Source organism: Hyla sarda, chromosome 3, assembly GCF_029499605.1.
Source record: "Hyla sarda isolate aHylSar1 chromosome 3, aHylSar1.hap1, whole genome shotgun sequence".
Classification (NCBI taxonomy): Eukaryota; Metazoa; Chordata; class Amphibia; order Anura; family Hylidae; genus Hyla; species Hyla sarda.
Window position 1 is genome coordinate 210,532,292 of NC_079191.1, and position 20,932 is coordinate 210,553,223.

At 40.6% G+C, this 20,932-nt stretch overlaps 2 protein-coding genes across 7 annotated transcripts in view; one reads left to right on the plus strand and one right to left on the minus strand.

Moving 5' to 3' along the window:
• Nucleotides 1-20,932, plus strand: part of DOP1A (DOP1 leucine zipper like protein A) — a 307,594-nt gene that overhangs the window by 22,878 nt on the left and 263,784 nt on the right. The window lies entirely within an intron of this gene.
• Nucleotides 14,440-20,932, minus strand: part of UBE3D (ubiquitin protein ligase E3D) — a 194,972-nt gene continuing 188,479 nt past the window's right edge. For all 6 annotated transcript variants that reach the window (XR_008891266.1, XR_008891262.1, XR_008891264.1 and 3 more), the window contains one exon: nucleotides 14,440-19,172. Coding sequence is in view for 1 of the 6 variants with exons in the window: in XM_056565969.1 (XP_056421944.1) it covers nucleotides 19,152-19,172 (21 nt within the window). In the remaining 5 variants the exon portion in view is untranslated. The remainder of the gene's footprint in view (nucleotides 19,173-20,932) is intronic.

Genomic DNA, 20,932 nt, shown 5'->3' on the forward strand with positions numbered 1-20,932 from the left:
TGGATTTTTTTTTCTGTCCACAGTGCTCTCTGCTGACACCTCTGTCTGTATCAGGAACTGTCCAGAGCAGCATAGGTTTGCTATGGGGATTTGCTCCTGTTCTGGACAGTTCCTGATAGGGACAGAGGTGTCAGCAGAGAGCACTGTGGACAGAAAAAAAAAGAAATTCAAAAAGAAAAGAAGCTAATAAGTACTGAAAGGATAAAGATTTTTTTTAATAGAAGTAATTTACAAATATGTTTAACTTTCTGGCACCAGTTGATTAAAAAAAAAAAAAAAATTCCACCGGAGTACCTCTTTAAGCCCCCTTGTGGCAAGACCCAGTTTGTAATAAGATCATACCTGTAATAATTTACATATCTGAATGAGACATACCTGCATGTCAGGTTTTTCAGCAAGCTAACATTTTTATCTGGGTTTATTACTATTATTTTGTTAAAAGACGTTCATAAATACAGTTTATTTCGTTATTTACACATGCTCATCTTGTCTAGGGGATAATGAGTTTTATTTTTTATTTTTTATAATGGCTACCATCAGGTTAGTACACAGAACTCATCATAGCACACAGCAAGACAGGTTACGTCATGACACAGAGCATGAGACCACCATGAACTATCCATCCTGATCTACCAGTCAGTGTCTCTATGTGCACTGTCCTGCCTTTTTACCACTTTATCTGTATTTGTATCAGACTGGGAACGAGAAAGATAATTTCTGGTGCACAAACTGGAATGTTTTATAAACTGGAATATTAGTACATTGTTGTGTATCACTATTTTTGGATTACCTTGTTAATAAATAAAAAATCCACTTAAAAAATGTTTTTTTTACTTAAACGAAACAAAATCATAAAACAAAAGAAAAATTGTACAAAATAAACAAAAAAGTAGCACTCACCAACTTTCTTGATGCCTTGTTACTTTTTATAGAAAAAAATAACTTTTCATGGGATGACAAAACAGTCTGTTGTCTCTGTAACCGCCCCTGCACTATTACTCCCTCCCTGCATGTCAGCTAAATCTATTTTGCTGTCCCATGAAAAGTGATTTCTTCAATTAAAGTTAACAATGCATGAAGAAAGTTGGTGAGTGCTGCATTTTTTGTTTCTTGTATAATTTTATTTGTTGGGATGTAAACATTTTGTAACGTGTGAGCACCACACTAACACTGTTGGCTAAGTATGTGGTCAAGTGATTAGAAATGACAGTCAGCTGTGCCGTGGTCACTCTTTTGTTTCACAGATGCTTTGTATAAAAGAAAAGAACTCACAATAAATAAAGAAGAACAGTTCAACCACCTAAATCATTACATCCTTAACTTCATTTAATAGTTCAGTAAAAGAATAAACGACTTTGAACAAAACAAAAATAATACTATATCATCGGCAGAACAATAAAGCTGGCGCTATGCTGGCTAGGAAATTTAAAAACAAACCATTTAAATTTAATTTTCCTTTAATTTATTACAAACATGAGTAAAAGTTGATTAACCCTAAAGATATATTAAAACTTATTAAAATGTACTAGAATATTGTAGTTCATTAAATAACGGATAAAGGATTTTTTAACAGTTAGAAAAATTGGAAAACCTAAATAAAATCAAGCAGATCTATTAGAACAAGCCAAACCAAGCTTAATGGCTCACGGATCCAAGAAACTATGGGCAAAAATGTAAATGCGCACTGTCATTTGCAAAAACTTTTTATATAATGTGGATAACGACATAATAGGTATATTTGCAATATACATTGGTTATAAAATGTACTTTGTACACTGAGGACAAGCAGGACCCTGTACACTGAGGACAAGCAGGGCCATGTGCACTAAGGACAAGCAGGGCTCTCTGTACACTGAGGACAAGCAGGACTCTCTGTACATGAAGGACAAGCAGGGCTCTCTGTACACTGAGGACAAGCAGGGCTCTCTGTACACTGAGGACAAGCAGGGATCTGTACACTGAGGGCATGCAGGGCTCTGTGCACTGAGGACAAGCAGGGCTCTGTACACTGAGGAGAAGCAGGGCTCTGTACACTGAGGAGAAGCAGGGCTCTGTGCAGTGATGACAAGCAGGGCTCTGTGCAGTGAGGACAAGCAGGGCTCTGTGCAGTGAGGACAAGCAGGGCCCTGTGCAGTGAGGACAAGCAGGGCTCTGTGCAGTGAGGACAAGCAGGGCTCTGTGCAGTGAGGACAAGCAGGGCTCTGTGCAGTGAGGACAAGCAGGGCTCTGTGCAGTGAGGACAAGCAGGGCTCTGTGCAGTGAGGACAAGCAGGTCTATGTGCAGTGAGGAAAAGCAGGTCTCTGTGCAGTGAGGACAAGCAGGTCTCTGTGCAGTGAGGACAAGCAGGGCCCTGTATACTGAGGACAAGCAGGGCCCTGTGCAGTGAGGACAAGCAGGGCTCTGTGCAATGAGGACAAGCAGGGCTCTGTGCACTGAGGACATGCAGGGCTCTGTACACTGAGGACAAGCAGGGCCCTGTGCACTGAGGACAAGCAGGGCTCTGTGCAGTGAGGACAAGCAGGGCTCTGTGCAGTGAGGACAAGCAGGGCTCTGTGCAGTGAGGACAAGCAGGGCTCTGTGCAGTGAGGACAAGCAGGGCTCTGTGCAGTGAGGACAAGCAGGGCTCTGTGCAGTGAGGACAAGCAGGGCTCTGTGCAGTGAGGACAAGCAGGGCTCTGTACATTGAGGACAAGCAGGGCTCTTTGCAGTGAGGACAAGCAGGGCTCTGTGCAGTGAGGACAAGCAGGGCTCTGTGCAGTGAGGACAAGCAGGGCTCTGTGCAGTGAGGACAAGCAGGGCTCTGTGCAGTGAGGACAAGCAGGGCTCTGTACACTGAGGACAAGCAGGGCTGTGTGTAATGAGGACAAGCAGGCCTCTGTACACTGAGGACATGCAGGGCTCTGTGCAGTGAGGACAAGCAGGGCTCTGTGCAGTGAGGACAAGCAGGGCTTTGTACACCGAGGCTCTGTGACACGCTTCTGGCTCACACAGCAGGATGATTGACAAGCCAGGAGCCTGCACAGAGCCCTGCTTGTCCTGCCCACACTTCCTGTATTTGGTCTTTGCACACACATAAGCAATAGCAATTTTTCACACAAAAAAATATACACATTTTTTTTTTTACACAGACCCAATTTGCTCAAATTCTTTAAGCCTTAAAACCACATTCTCGGCCATCTGAACCTTTTTATATTCAAACCATTATTACCCATATCCTAATAACAGACGAATATAATATTGAAAAAATTGAGGATTTCACAATTTAAAATATTTTACAATGTCAGTTATATGTCTAGTTATTTGTCTATGAGGTTGGGATAAAAGATATGGACAATCCGGACAGCACCTTCCTTAGGAATTGAAAAAAATTGCCAAAGCGTATAAAAGGCAATTTTTTTCAATTCCTAAGGAAGGCGCCGTCCGGATTGTCCATATCTTTTATCCTAACCTCATTTTCTTACCGGACCGAAGAGTCACGGGAAAAGGACGGGGAGGCTGCCACCTATCACCGGCTCAGCGAGTCTATATGCCATCAAAGGTGTTGCACTCTCAGTGCAACACCACACGGTAAGGTGTATCCATCTTACTGATATACCCCGCAATATTTCACTAGGAGCGCACCTCTTTTTGTTCATTTTACTTCATAGTTATATGTCTAGAGACAGAACTTGAACTTGGCAAAGAAAACAATGCAACCAATGTCTTTCTGAACAGGAGTCATACAACTTTACATTACATGATATGTACAGTTATGTTTATATTGTTCACTTTATTTCTTACTTTAACATACTCCCCTATCAAATAGAACTTACCTTAATACATTATGTCATATGTTACTGTTCATTTCAAACTCTTGTGTAGAGAAAGAAGTAGAGATATTTTAAGTTACTGGTCCAAAAGTTGTGGAGCAGCCCTGCAGGTATGTTGCGGCATCGTTCGGTGATCTAGGGTGGATCCGACTATGGCTGACGTGGCATTAGACATAAACCTGTTGTAGCTTGTTATTATTAAATATCACAGACTCTATTGTGCAGAACAGAAGCATCCAGTGAGTTTAAGTGTCTGACTACTTCTCTTACCCAGGATAATTCTTCTTATCAGCCTGAGCTAAGCAGTATGTAAATATCCCAGGTCTCAGGAGGAAGCGTAGAGGAATTGACGAAATGTTCCAGTGCTCTTGGCATTCTTTTAGCTTCACTGGGTTAATAGATCTGGCATTACATACTAGGGTCACCGTCATAAACAAAATAGGATGAAAGAACCAATTGTCGTAATTAATGAGCGCAATCAGAATTCTTGTAGTATTCAACTCATCTTAAAGAAGAACTACCAGAGATGTTATAGATCAAAGCACATTAACAATTTTTTTGTTATTTATTTTTTTCAAGTTTGAATCACTTATCTGTGCTGGAACTTACAGTCTGCAACTTGTATTTTTATGTGGATTTATAAACACTCCCATCTGAGTACTAGTCGTGTTCAGCCTTTTTGTTAAGCTTACTATACACATAAAATACCGTAGTTGTCAACCAAATCCAGATATGTCAGATATTTCTTCCCCTTAACCTATCGGAGGTAAGTTGGGAGGCCACTCTGCACATTAGACAAAATGATTCGGTTTGGCTGAAACCTTTATCCTCCAGTGAGAGGATAAATACTAGAATGAAAACCTATGCTAACAATCTTTATTGAAATAAATTTTTTATACCAAAAAAACCTGATGCCCAAAGGAAAATGTGATACATTATATGGTATGCTGAATAGAGATTATAGATAAGACCCAACATGGGTTAAACAAGCTGACACACAAAAGTGCCAGCAAACACCACATGGTCATGGCTTAATAGCAAACAAGAAGCTAATCCCATATATACAGCTAACAGATAAGCCTCCTATTGCACCTTACCCAGTTCAGAGCGCCAATCCTACGCTGTTTCACATAAACAAAGTGGCCTAGTTACCACTGTGTGATTCCTGAAGACTGATGCTTCCTTAACCCCTTAAGGACTCAGGGTTTTTCCACTTTCGTTTTTTCCTCCTTACCTTTTAAAAATCATAACCCTTTCAATTTTCCACCTAAAAATCCATATTATGGCTTATTTTTTGCGTCGCCAAATCTACTTTGCAGTGACATTAGTCATTTTACCCAAAAATGCACGGCGAAACGGAAAAAAAAAATCATTGTGCGACAAAATCGAAAAAAAAAACGCCATTTTGTAACTTTTGGGGGCTTCCGTTTCTACGCAGTGCATATTTCGGTGAAAATTACACCTTATCATTATTCTGTAGGTCCACTCGGTTAAAATGATACCCTACTTATATAGGTTTGATATTGTCGCACTTCTGGAAAAAAATCATAACTACATGCAGGAAAATTTATACGTTTAAAAATGTCATCTTCTGACCCCTATAACTTTTTTATTTTTCCACGTACAGGGCGGTATGAGGGCTCATTTTTTGCGCCGTGATCTGAAGTTTTATCGGTATGATTTTTGTTTTGATCGGACTTTTTGATCACTTTTTATTCATTTTTTTAATGGTATAAAAAGTGACCAAAATACGCTTTTTTGGACTTTGGAATTTTTTTGCGCGTAGGCCATTGACCGTGCGGTTTAATTAATGACATATGTTTATTTTTTTTTTTACACTTTTTTTTTTTATGGGAAAAGGGGGGTGATTCAAACTTTTATTAGGGAAGGGGTTAAATGACCTTTATTAACACTTCCTTTTTACATTTTTTTTGCAGTGTTATAGGTCCCATAGGGACCTATAACACTGCACACACTGATCTCCTATGCTGATCACTGGCGTGTATTAACAGGCCTGTGATCAGCATTATCGGCGCTTGACTGCTCCTGCCTGGATCTCAGGCACCGAGCAGTCATTCGTCGATCGGACACCGAGGAGGCAGGTAAGGGCCCTCCCGGTGTCCGATCAGCTGTTCGGGACGCCACGATTTCACTGCGGCGGTCCCGAACAGCCCGACTGAGCAGCCGGGATACTTTCAGTTTCACTTTAGGGTTAATACCGCACATCGCCGCGATCGGCGATGTGTGGTATTAGCCGCGGGTCCTGGCCGTTGATGAGCGCCGGGACCGAAGCGATATGATGCAGGATCGCGGCGCGATCCCGCTTCATATCGCGGGAGCCGGCGCAGGACGTAAATATACGTCCTGCGTCGTTAAGGGGTTAAAGGGGTACTGCCCTGGAAAACTTTTTTATTTTTTTATTAACTGGTGCCAGAAGCTCAAACATATTTGTAAATTACTTCTATTTAAAAAACTTTCTGGCACCAGTTGATTTAAAAAAAAAGTTTTTCACAGGCGTACCCCTTTAAGAATCTTAATCCTTCCAGTACTTATCAGGTGCTGTATGCTCCACAGGAAGTTATTTTCTTTTATAATTTCCTTTCTGTCTGACCACAATGCTCTCTGCTGACACCTCTGTCCATTTTAGGAACTGTACAGAGCAGGATAGGATTGTTATGGGGATTTTCTCCTGCTCTGGACAGTTCCTAAATGGAAGAGGTGTCAACAGAGAGCACTGTGGACAGATAGAAAGGAAATTAAAAAAAGAAAAGAACTTCCTCTGTATTATACAGCAGCTGATAAGTATTGGAACGATTTTTAAATAGAAGTAATTTACAAATCTGTTTAACTTTGTGGCACCAGTTGATTAAAAAAAAGTTTTCCAGTGGAGTACCCCTTCATGATCGAGACTGAATGAATCATTGCTCCTGGATACTGTGTGCTTTTTGGTGCTTGCTTTTGGCTTCTCTGGCAGGATTCACTCGGTCTCTTTTTCTTTTCTGTACACTTCCTTTCTCCTTCTTCTGTTGTCTAGATGGTTCTCCATTTCAATTGCAGTTTTTTTCTTTACAAGTGGTTAGACGACTAGGTTTTCCCATGATTGTACAGTCCTATTTTGTTATAGAGCTAGCCATTTTCCTCCATCTGTTTTATTTCTTATTATTCAATCTTGTCAAATTCTTGCTGTTCTAACATGATCCAGTTATGTATGAACTAAGTCTTAATTATTGTGTACTATTTGCTTGGGATTCACTTTTGAGACCCACCAGGGTCTCTACTTGCCCTATGCTGTTTTATATTGTTTGCCATTTTTTCCTTAATCAACTTTTTGCTGAATTAACTGTGGTTAATCACATTTTTGGGAAATCTGAGTTCAATTTCGCTAGGCACATCCAGGCCTGATCAATACGCCAAAAGATCTCAAATCAGCAAGACATTGGCCGACATTTATCATAGTCTTTAGACTGTTTTTTGTGTCTAGAAAAGGCACAAGCAGGGTTTATTTGCGCCTTTTGGTTTACACATTTCTGCTGATGTTGAGATGCAATCCACTGATTTTGGCAATACACGTGGACAGGTTTTATGAACTGCGCCTTTTTGTGAAAAGGCGCATAAAAGGCATAAAGCTACAGAAAAGTCTCTAAAACTACACCAGTCCAGACTTAGCTTAGCTTTTTGGTGTATGTGAAGAGAGAAATTTTCTGGTAACAAAACAAACTTATACTTTTCTGAGTTAACACTATTGTTTTGATGTAAACTTTGGTCACGGACAGCTTGCTGCCACTTGCTGTGTTTACTATGCTTATTGGAAGAAAGGCATCCAATGCAACCACTATGGACACATTCCCTTGCACCTCCAACCTCCACACACACAATCAGGATGAAAACTCTTAAAGGCCTTTGACCAGGCCAACATTCCATAAAACTCACGGAATTTGCCTTCAAGCTTATACTCTGTCCACAGTATACAGACACTGTCCCGAATACAGTTTCTCTTGCAGACTCACTAGCCCTATAACTCTCTTAAGTGACTCATCTGAAATCTCACTTCACACTGGTCCTGACACTTCTTCTAGTGATTGGTCAGGGTCTGAAAACTTTAACCCTGGCCATTAAAATCTTTTGGTTTACCAACTTTTAACAAACGTGCTGAAGAAGAAGCAGGGAGAGAAGCATTCTGCCACGTGCCTCTCTACCCACTCTGTGAGAGCAAGTTAGTCCCATAGACTTGTATTATGAGACCTTTCTTGTAACTGGAGTTTGTTTGGCAGGGGGCCATGAGAAGAGAAAGAGTGGGCCTGTTTTCACCCACAGGAGTTCCTGAAGCCTGAACTAAGTATAGATCACAGTGCAAGTTAGTGTCAGGACCAGTGCGAAGTGAGATTTCAGATGAATCACTTAAGAGAGTTATAGGGCTAGTGAGTCTGCAAGAGAAACTGTGTATTCGGGCCAGTGTATAGTCTTTGTGCAGCACCACATAAATGTATAGTACAATTATCATACAATGTGGCACACATAATTATATTAAACAGTTCTTAATCATATACACAGTGGCCACTGGCTATTAACTGTGAAGTTCTCTCCAGTCTCGCCATTTAACCTTCTAAATGTTGCGTTCAGTAGCAACTGCAGCATCTAGATGGGATGGGGGCATATCTGTAACCCAGTCAGCCCCACCACTACACAATTGTGGTGTGCCAAGCAATTAAAGATGCCAGTCCGGGGGGCTTGTGAAGGCCTCTAGGCCTTTCATCTTAGAAGTCCTAGTATAATCTTACATATTATCAAAAAATTATTTAAACAGGGATCAAAAAATCATACATACCGTATATCAAAAAGGTAGCAATGAAACTACACCTTGCCTTGAAAAAAAACAAACAAAAAAAGAAAAAAGCATCCACAACAGCTCAGTAGATAATAAAATAAAAATCATTTTATGACATCCATAACTTTAATCCATAACATAAAACATAATAAAAACTATGCAAAGTTGATATCTCCATAATCATAACCCACAGAGCAAATATAATTTTTTACCTAATTTTATACAAACAATAAATGATGTAGTACATTATAATGCTACTTTTAAAAATGCTTTCTGCTGACACCTGATGCACGTATCAGGAACTGTCCAGAGCAGGAGAAAATCCCCATAGCAAACCTATGCTGCTCTGGACAGTTCCTGACACGGACAGAGGTGTCAGCAGAGAGCACTGTGGACAAGACAAAAAACTAATTAAAAAATAAAAGAATTTCCTCTGTAGCATACAGCTACTAAAAAGTACTGGAAGGGTAAAGTTTTTTTTTAATAGAAGTCATTTACAAATCTGTTGAACTTTCTGGCACCAGTTGATTAAAAAAAAAAAAAGTTTTCCACCGGAGTACCCCTTTAAAGTAAGAGTGTTTATTGGCTGCTGACGCTTTGTCTGAACTTGTTATTTGTAACTTTGATACCATAACCTCAGTTATGATTTCAATCTTGGTAAGAGACACAACAAAATCAAGGTAAATAAAAGCCCTTTTACTAGGAAGCTTTCATCTGTGCCATCTGTTGCTGTGGGTTTGCTAGAGCAAGATAATCCCCTTTTATCTATAGCGGTAAAACAGACTGTGTAAATTATTTCAGAGGTTGTCATTGCACACAGACAAAAACAACAGCGCAATACTGCTTTTATTAGTTCCACACAAATCATGGCCTGATAGAAGTCAGCGCTGCTAATCTACAAATGCAGATTCCACTAACCACACAAAGCAAATATTGTTAATGTCATAGTGCATATAAGCCACAGATAAACTAGCCTGCGAGAAATCATATGCCATGAATTAACCAGCCGGGTCTGTTCCTTTTATTTCTAACACATGGTGACATTGCAGGCGATAGGCCGGTGATTGGATTCCTATCGCTCATCTGTACTCTCCAAGTCTCATAGTAATACAAAAGGTTTGTAGCCATCTAATCCAAAGTTTTCTCCAAGTCCAAAAAACTGTCTCCTTTACAAATTGTTTAGAAGACAATAAAGGGAATTTATCAATCAGGTATATATACAGTTTTGTTTTGGTTTTCTGGCACAAATAGTCTAACAATTTTACACAAGCCGCCCTAAATACTGCCAACACTCGTGGCATCTTGCAAAACACTATCCGGATCAAAATATCCAGGCAGCACTCTTTGATGATGCTGGAAAAGGTATATATGAGACCCAGACCCAGGTGGCCAACTACCTACCCACTGAAGACAAAATCATGAAATAGGGCTGTAACTCCAATTTTCGCCTCTTGAGACATCACCACGAGGCGGTGAGCAGTGGGGACTTGGCACCATAGGATCAGGCAGGTGAGTACTACTTGGTTTTATTTTTATAACACCCTGGATCCCTTAAAGGGGTACTCCACCCCTAGACATCTTATCCCCCCTATCCAAAGGATAGGGGATAAGATGTCTGATCGCGGGGGTCCCGCCGCTGGGGACCCCCGCAATACAGCATGCGGCACCCACCTATTTCCGGAAGCGCTGGAGGGTCTGGGTCCCGACCACGGGAACGGAAGTTCGTGATGTCACGACTCTGCCCCCGTGTGACGCCCCACCCCGCCCCGTCACAATGCGTGGCGGATGCCACGCCACCTCCCATAGACTTGCATTGAGGGGGCGGGGCGTGACGTCGTAGAACTTCCGTTCCCGTGGTCGGAACCCAGACCCTCCAGCGCTTCTGGAACAGAAACAGGTGGGTGCCGCATGCTATATTGCGGGGGTCCCCAGTGGCAGGACCCCCGCAATCAGACATCTTATCCCCTTTGGATAGGGGACAAGATGTCTAGGGGTGGAGTACCCCTTTAATAGGTCATCCAGGATTAAAAATCCGAGCGGATTTCTTCCAAAAACTGCACCACACCTGTCCTCAGGTTGTGTGTGGTATTACAGCTCAGTTGCATGTTGAAATACCACATACAACCTAAGAACAGGTATGGTGATGTTTAGAAGAAATTGGCTCAGTTTTTCTAGTCCTGGATAACCCCTTTAATGCATTTTGGCATTTTTTTCTTATTCCCTTTCTGACTTTTAATATATAGATATGCCATATGTCAGGTGGGGATGTATTAAGTGGGCCCAAGAACTATACCTGCTTCACAACTAGTGCTGGTTGTTTAACCTTCCAAACTGATTTTCATGGCATCTAGGGGGCCCTCTAAAATCCTTTGTGACTGTCATGTTAAAACTTCTATTAAGGCCTGCTATAGCATTACATTATAATGCAGTGCAATGTACAAGTGAGAACTTGTTAACAAACATAAAAAATTTCAAAAATTCAAACTACAAAAATATCTAAATAATTGCAATCAATTCACACAAAAGGTCGCTATTAAAGGAAATCTGTCATCAGAATCACCCGCACTAAACCTGTTACCCAGACTTGTAGTGCGGATGATCCTGATTAAAACGCTCCTTACCTGGTTAAAAATGGTTCAGCGCTTCTTAAGATATCTATATTTTTAGTTTTCTGTTATTCCCTGGCTTGGGACTCAGTGGGAGGTGTTATCATCTGGGACTCGGCCACACGTCATTCTAGCTGGGCGGAGCTGCCGCCCGGCTCATGAATATTCATGACCTTATCCTCGTAGTGTAACTCCTTTTTCTAGGTCTGGTGGGGAGGGCCGCGCATGTGCCACATTCCGTACACCCTGAAGCGGCGCTCTCCCCCCGGCTTTTCACTCATGCAGCCCGTCTTCTTACTTGTATTGGGCCGCAGCTCGAGTGAAGCCGGGGGGAGAACGCCGCTTCCGGGTGTACGGAACGCGGCGCATGCGCGACCCTCCCCACCAGACCTAGAAAAAGGAGTTAGACTACAAGGATAAGTTCATGAATATTCATGAGCTGGGCGGCAGCTCCGCCCAGCTAGAATGACGTGTGGCCGAGTCCCAGATGATAACACCTCCCACTGAGTCTCAAGCCAGGGAATAACAGAAAACTAAAAATAAAGATATCTGAAGAAGCGCTGAACCATTTTTAACCAGGTAAGAAGCGTTTTAATCAGGATCACCCGCACTACAAGCCTGTGTAACAGGTTTAGTGCGGGTGATTCTGATGACAGATTTCCTTTAAAATACCTCTATGCCACTTTATTCGGCCCTTTCATAAATGGAATTTCTGGTTCTTGAGTGCAGCAAAATAACAAGTGAGTGGGTTCTCAGTGGATTAGTGTGTATGTATGAATCCACATCACAATAGGAAGGTCAAGAGGTCTCAGCCACACTGAATAAGGCGTGGACATCTATGCTAGACAAGCCAGGGCCAGTATTTTAAAAGCTGCAATCCATGTTTTTTTTTTTTTTGGATAATTTTGTCGTGAGGACAGGAAATAATTCAGAGGATGATATTTAAAATTATTCTGATATAGAGCAGGTACACATTTAAGAACATTTTTGGCTTTGTAATACACTATTTGGTGAAATAAAAATTGCCAGTAAAAACCACAACCTATTTCTGCAAAAAAAATAATTAAATAAAAGCCCCCGTACTAAACACATGTCTGTGGAAAAATAAAAAGGTATGGGTTGTAGAAGGTAAAAAGAAAGCACATCAGCAAGAAAAGAGAAATTCAGGAGACAGGAAGGGGTTAAACCCTTAAAGACGGACCCATTTTTTACCTCTATGACCAGGCTCTTTTTAATTTTTTTTATTTGACATGTATCTCTTTAAATGGTAATAACTTTAGAACGCTTTTTCTGAGCAGAGCGATTCTGAGAGTTTTTTCGTGACATATTGTACTTTATATAACTGGTGAATTTTTGTTGACACATGCAGCATTTTTTGTAAATAACTTAAAAATATTGTTAAAAATTGGAAAATTTTTGGCGCTTAAATTTTTTTTTTTTTGTGGTGTACACTGTGCGGTAAAAATGATGTTATATTTATTCTGTGGGTCAGTACGATTATGGCGATACCCATTTTATATAGCTTTCTATGTTCTTTTTCAAACAGCCGTAACTTTTTTATTTTTCGTCCGACACCATTGTGTAAGGGCTTATTTTTTGCGGGATGAGCTGTACTTTTTAGTGATATCATTTTTGCGATGCGTGCTACCTTTTGATCTTTTTTTATTCTGCTATTTGTACCAAAATTGGTGAATTTTGTGCTTTTTAAGGCATTCACAGTGCTGGATAATTTACATTATAGTTTTATAGTACATGTCATTACGGACGTGTCAATACCTATTATGTATATGATTTGTGTTTTTGATCTTTTTTGGTGATCCTGTAGTTCAAAGGAAGCCAGCTGAACCTGGACATGTATGCCCTTGCTGTCTGGGATTTAATGCACCAGGGCATAACATGGGGGCAGAGTGACCCCTTACTTGCCTTTGGCCGCTGGTTCACCAATCCCATGATTAGAACATAGTTGGCACTGGGATCCCATTCCCAGTACCCATTTTTTTCTTTTCTCTCACCAATCTTTTTCTTCTCCCCAGTACCCATCCTTTTCTTTCCATACCCCATATGGAATCATATACTGTTTATGTATTTTATAATAAATAAAGATATTCTTATATTTTATATCTATGGTCCTCCTTTTAGTGGTTTATTAAGTAGGTTGTTTAGGCATTGCTCCACAGGATCTCTTATTTCGGCACTTCCATGTGTAGTGCTTCTATTTCTTTGGCGATTGGATCATATATTTTTCCTGTATGATTCCACAGTATTTTAATACTGTGCAGAATATATAGGACAAGGATGAGTGTAATAAGAGACCTGTGGTGTAATTCTTGCAATGCTGGGTGTTAACACTACCATACAGGAAATATTCGAAACCATTATTGTCTCTTGTCAAGTGATTACCGTATTTTTCGTCCTATAGGACGCACCGGCGTGTAAGACGCACCCAACTTATAGGTGCAAAATCGAAAAAAATAAAGATTTTGAACCCAATAGTGGTCTTCAACCTCCGGACCTCCAGATGTTGCAAAACTACAACTCCCAGCATGCCCGGACAGCCATTGGCTGTCCGGGCATGCTGGGAGTTGTAGTTTTGCAACATCTGGAGGTCCGCAGATTGAAGACCACTGCATAGGAGGTAATACTCACGTGTCCCCGCCGCTCCGGACCCGTCACCGCTGCCCTGGATGTCGCTCCATCGCTGTGTCCCCGTCACTCCGGAAAGTCTTTGCTGCGGGCCGGGTATCCTCGCTCTCCGTCGACGCCATCACGGCGTGATGACGAGGAAGGAGAGCGCCGGCCATACAGGGAATCCCTGAATGGAGAAGACACCGAGGAGGCAGGTAAGGTCCCGCCCGGTGTCCTGTAAGCACTAATCCGGCTATTCAGTCGGTCTGTTCAGGACCGCCACGGTGAAATCGCGGCGGTCCCGAACAGCCCGACTGAACAGCCGGGTTAGTGTCACTTTCCCTTCAGACGCGGCAGTCAGCTTTGATCGCCGCGTCTGAAGGGTTAATACAGGGCATCACCGCGATCGGTGATGTCCTGTATTAGCCGCAGGTCTCGGCCGTATTCGCCGTATAAGACGCACCGACTTTCCCCCCCAGTTTTGGGGAAGAAAAAGTGCGTCTTATACGGTGAAAAATACGGTACATTCTTCATTACCCAGAACCACCAAAACACAGAAGTATGACTTTTAAAATGTGTTGCTTTATTTGATAAAAAAAACAATGTGGAATAGCAAAATAAAAAAAATTATGGAATGACAATATGTTTAAAAGAAGAACTGCTATTTACTTATATATTAAAAAATAAAAAGTTGTTTTATCTTCTTTCCAATTGTACCTGTATTTTCAGAAAAAAAAAAAAAAAAACAATGGTTTTGTCACATTAACTTTTCAGAGTGGTGGCAAGAACATTTTTTGTGCTTTCACTGTTGCTAGTGAGCCCCTTCTATGGTTCACAGTGGGCAGGAAAAAGCATTGCATATACAGCAGTAGCCCACCTCCATTGTGCAGAAGAAGAAATTAACATATTAGCAACCAGATGAGTATCTCCTGAATGGCTGCATCAATTTTTATATACCTGTATATTTAGGTTTGTGTGGGTGACCCTGCTGTCATTTCTGAAAAGACTTCTACTGTAGTAAAAAACTTACTTGTCTGGCCAATCACAGGACAGCTAGAGAAAATGCACAGGACTGAACAGGCTGCACTGTGTTGATGATTTACACAGTACTATACACTACTAGATAAAATGTTGAGGAAGAAGGGGGTTATTGATGCATTGTGTTTGCATGGTGCAATATGGGCAGAGATAAGAAACATAATGACAGCAAGGCAGGAATTACATCAAAAAGCCCCTGGTTTAAGCACTAAACTGTTGCTGATGAGGATTACGACAAGTTTAAGGGAGGGGAGGAGCAGGGATTACATTCAGGCGGCAGAACTAAGTACATGGTAAGAACATAAGCATTTACACAAGGGACCGCTTCCCAAAACCTTATGGATGGTGACAGATAAATGCCTTGCTTTACCTTCCAGGTTCATTGTGGACACTCTTGAGCACAGCATGAACGCTCTAGAGGAGGCAGACAGGCCCAGCTTAACCCCTTAAAGACCAAGCGTTTTTCTGTTTTTGCACTTTCGTTTTTTTTACCTCCTAAGCTTTTAAAAATCATAACCCTTTCAATTTTGCACCTAAAAAATCCATATGATGGCTTATTTTTTGCGCCACCAATTCTACTTTGTAATGACATCAGTCATTTTATCCACAAATCTACGGCAAAACGGGAAAAAAATAATTGTACGACAAAATTGAAGAAAAAAACCCCATTTTGTAAATTTTGGGGGCTTCCATTTCTAGGCAGTGCATTTTTCAGGAAAAATTACATTTTATCTTTATTCTGTAAGTCCATATGATTAAAATGATCCCCTACTTATATAGGTTGGATTTTGTCGTACTTCTGGTAAAAATCATAACTACAAGCAGGAAAATTAATACATTTTAAATTGTCATCTTCTGACCCCTATAACTTTTTAATTTTTTCATGTACGGGGCTGTATTAGGGCTCGTATATTTTGCGCCGTGATCTTTTTGATCGCATTTTATAAAAAAATTTATGGTATAAAAAAGTGACCAAAAATATGCTATTTTGGACTTTGGAATCTTTTTGCGCATATGTTATTGACCGTGCGGCCGGTATGATTTGGGCTTGAGTCGGGAGCAAGCGTTATACCCGATTAATGGCACATGGGCGAGTATAGACGTCCATGGTCGTTAACCGGTTAAACTAAAACAGTCCAGGCTCTCTTTTGAACTAGCTAAGTCCTGCCCCCCTTCCTGTGTTCCATCTTGGTCTCTCTTGATAGATGAAAAGCAGTTTGCAGGGAAGAGAGGCACCAGTGACCATGCCATCTTTTTCATATATATATATATATATATATATATATATATATATATATATATACATATAAATAATGGAGAACAATAATGTTTAAAAATCAGTACACTGAGGATTTTATGGGAAAAAAAAGAAAAATGTTTCTTTGATTGAAAGTCTCTGTATTAACATATTAAAATAACGTTCTTTCATTTCACGGCAACATTTGAGAGGGCCCCTACTGTTATAGATGCAGCACTACAGAAAAATTGCTGATGGGGTGATTTTTTTATAGTGGTAAAACCCCACCCATGCTGTTACGGTAAGGCTAGGACCTGAGCATAATTCTGCTAAGAAATCCAATTGGAAATTCAGGTGCAGTAGAGTCATATTGCTGTCAATAGGATTCCACTGCACAGTGAACACAATGGAATATCAGTGGTGAAGCTTTCCTGCTGAAATTCCATTGGCAAAAGAATGCTGCTCATTCTTTCATTGGGAATACATGGTGGTCTATGGGGACTGGCAATGCTCACAAGGCACCAACAGCCCTCAGAATCTCCATACGGAAATATTCCAAAGTCTGAATGTAGCTTAGAGTCCTTCTAACTTTTGGCCATACCATCACACAGGCACAGCACCACAGCAACAACAAACACTACACAGCACTACCATCAGGAAAAGGATCACAAAAAGTCATCGTTCCACATGGTCTGTTGCCACCCAAAACACCTCGGTCAAATGTGTGAACTGCAGATACCACAAAAAAGGGACAAAATATGCAAATATGCCACAATAGCCATAGACTTTACATAGTTGTTACCCACTGCTATACCTACTAGAATGTGGGACCAAACTATAAGGTCACTGTTTAGTGGCAGGTGGCCTTATACAGTTAAATCAAAATGTTAGTCCCTTTGTTTAATCTATTGCTGTTTAGAACAGAAATGAAAAATGTATTTATAAAATTTGGATGTGTGGCCCATATCTTTCTTTTCTATAATCATGACATTCCTTGCTAATACATGTACCTAGAGGTCATAAACTTAATTTTAAAATACCCAAAGAAAATTATATAGTGAGAAGTTTCCAATTGAAAGAAGGGTGCCAGACACAGTTGCGTACTTCCTTCCATCTGCCTTTGTGGTGTTTGTTCTTGTGTTCTTTGCTCTTCTGGTCAAACAGAACTAATAATAAACTGGCCTATACTATGTCGTGCATTTACTCAAGGGTCAATGGTAATTTCTTACATTCCCTTCAACAAAATACACTATATTAATCACAAATGTCCCCATAAATTCAACAAAGTTTGATCTGTATCATGAACCCAGGCAATGTACATATATTACTGAGACTTACAAGTTTATCTTTTTGCCAATGGAAGAGGCAAGGGACAGTGGGGGCAAGTGTGTGTGAGTGTGTCAAATTGGTCAATGTGTGAGCTCATCTGCAGTTGGTTAGTATTGTTAAAGGGGTGTTCTGGATATTTTTTTTCTATTTAACAATGCACTAAAATAAAAAAAATTGTTCTCCACCTCGCTGCCTTGTCATGATCCATGATGGTCCCATGATTCACTGCATTTCCTTGTGTCTGTATTGCACAAGGACCTTCCTCCTGCTAAGCCAATCAGTGGATGCTGTGGTCTTCTGCCTTAGCCACTGATTGGCTTAGCAGAGCAGGAAAGTCCTTGTGTGACAAAGATACAAGAAAGAGAAGCACAGCAGGGGACAGACATGGAGAACACAGGCATGACAGGAGGACAAGGGGGTATCCATCATTTTATTTCCATGTAAAGGGAATCTGGAAGCAGCATGCACTTACCTGAATATACAGGTAATTAGTGCAGATGATGCCAATTTAAACACAGTTTGCCCTATAAAAATCGGTGCAGATGTTCTGTTGGAAATCTTTACAGAAGAAAATGTGCAAATCAGCCTTTCTGAGCAATGGAGGCGTTCTTTATGCTATTCTAGCAATGCTTCTCCCGATAATTCTGGTCGATAACTCTGCCCCCTTTGGCCAATAACTTTGCCCCCTTCAAAATATGCTGAGAAGGGGATGAATATTGATGAAGGAGACAGAGTTATCACCCAGGGTGAGTGGGAAAACCACTGCTAGTACAGCATAAAGAATGCCATCATTGCAGAACGGCTGCACAGATTTTTATGTGGTAAACTGTGTTTAAATCGGTATCACCCGCACTATTAACCGGTATATTCAGGCTAGTGCAGGTGGTGCGGCTGTCAGATCCCCTTTTACACTTCGCCATCACATTACAATTCACTGCAAAAGGACTACATTATTTACATTCCCTTATTGCCCTTTTTATGTTGCCTTGGCCTACTGTTATCTGGCTATATTATTGGAAACTCAACTTTTGACTATGCTGTTTTGTTGCATTGTCGTACAAAAGTCTAAATGAAACCTTTTAAAAAAAATGAATAGGTTTTCTCTGAGAAGACAAACCTAGATCTTGTTCAAGTGTAGAAGACATAGCACAGCAATTGTCACATCCCATAATAAGTGTCAGTTGTGCAGCATGTTAATTCTATCATCATAGTTTTTCTCTAGGAGAATGCCGTGTTCATATTTCATGTAAATGAATCATCGATAGGCATAAAGGACAAATAAAAAGAGAAATGAAAGCTTCAGCTATATATTATTCCAAGATTGCATTAAAATTCTTCTCATCCACTAGATGAAAACAGAGTCATCTTTAAAAGACACAACACTGCAGCATGTAAGTGAAGTCTAAGGACCGGCCTGGTAAATCTTGTGTATTAGATAATGGGATCCCAGTGGACATGTTTCTTTTTAAAGGTTGCCCATACCCTCCTTTGAATGCTGGCCAAAATATACACTTATCTACCAAATGCATGTGATGAAAATGGCAGACCCTCATCTGTATTTCACATTATGTGACAAGTGACATTTGTCTTCTTGGTCATTTATATTCATTCACATTTGTTGTTTCCTTGGAGAACAGCAGTGTCCAATCATAAGAAGCACAAGTCCTTAGAGATTAGCTCCTCATATCTTCAAGTAGGCTACCTGCAAACAGAGGAAAAAACACACACAATGAATGTGACATCGAGCTAAACCACAAATCTCAATATTTATTCACCGAGAGCTTAGATAAATGTGAGGCTTATAAGTATGGGTTGTATTCATTAGCATACCATTATTATACATTCTAACTAAAATCACTCCAAAATAATCCCAGAAATCTGATGAAACCATATGACTGGGCAAATTTCTGCTCTGTTTACACAGAATAGTGCCCTTAAAACTGTATTTATAGAGAGAGAGAGAGGGGGGGGGGGCAAATTGAATGCAAGTATAAGCCAGAATCTAATTTCTGAGACCACCAACTGATATGCAAAACAAAGGCACCAAAGCCCCTGTTTTTCTTTAAATGGCAACTGTCAGATCCAAAAACTTTTTATATGCTATTACTGTTGAAAATTAAAGACCTTTTGTCATATGGTTAAAATGTGTTAAATATTTAGGAAGACGGTTTCTGAAAATCCCACCACTAGGGGTCCCCATACCTACTGGGACACTAGTCCGAGCAGCATCAAGCTTGTCCCTGAGTCATGGACAAGTCTGCATGAGAAGACACACTAATCACCTCCCACCACCACAAAGGAGGGACACCCCTTCCTCTGAAAGGATTTCTAACACTGTGAGCTAATGAAAAGAGCATTTTTTATAATAAATATAGGTGATAGACACATAAAAATTAGATGTAAATAGTCAGGATTAAGTACTTATTGTAACATTTATTTTTTATTTTTGTGGGATCTGACAGGTACGCTTTATGTAAATCGGGTTGTGCTGCTGTTCCTTGCATGGCAGGTGGTCAGAAGCATAACTGTAGCTAGACATCCCGTAAACTAGTTATACTGCCCCTTTCTTCTAAGAATCAAGGTACATTCAAACCACATTTTGGCAATACGGCAGCCGGATGTGGCAGGAGAATTACAAAAACACCTGCTGCCCTATCCTAGCCACATTCCCTTCATTTCAATGAGCCAGACGAAATCAGCAAGTGACTTCGGTCGGGTCATTTTCGGACCGTATCTGGTTTTGTTGCCGGAATGAAAACCATGGTCTGCCACGTTTTTAGTCTGGCAACAAAACTGATACGGGTCAAAAATGAGCCGACCAGAGTCACTTGCTGACTCCATCCGGCTCCTTGAAGCAGTCCTTTCCATTATATGCGCTCATTTAGTAGTCTTCGATATTTCACTTCTGAATAAGGCTGGTGATACACACTAAAGAGGCATTAGCCAAAACCCTGTTTGTACTTCAGCTGTGTCACCGGATTGCCCCATGGAATGTGCTCCCGAAGAACAAATGGATTTGGCAGCTGAAATCCAACTGCCTGATCATCATCATCTTCGACATATACCATCTGAGGAGAGTTAATAGGCCCCGATACACATTATATAGGACACCTGATTCCACAGTACCACCTGTTGAGTGCTGTAACATGGTCACAAACTCACATATTATACCATAGTCAGGTTCAACAAAAATTTGAAATGTACGGTCAGAGCTTTACTTTCTTCTTTTAGACTTGTTAGCTATGTTAAGTTTCCTCTTAGTAAGAATCAATACAGTAACATACAGGGTAAGCTATCAGTGTATGGTGGGATAGAAATAATATTTATCAAGAAAGGTTATTTGCATATTGTCTATACTTTAGCAGAAACGGCATTCCATGAAGCCTCCTAAAGGGGTACTCCGGTGGAATACTTTTTTTTTTTTTTTTTTAAATCAACTTTCAGATTTGTAAATTACTTCTA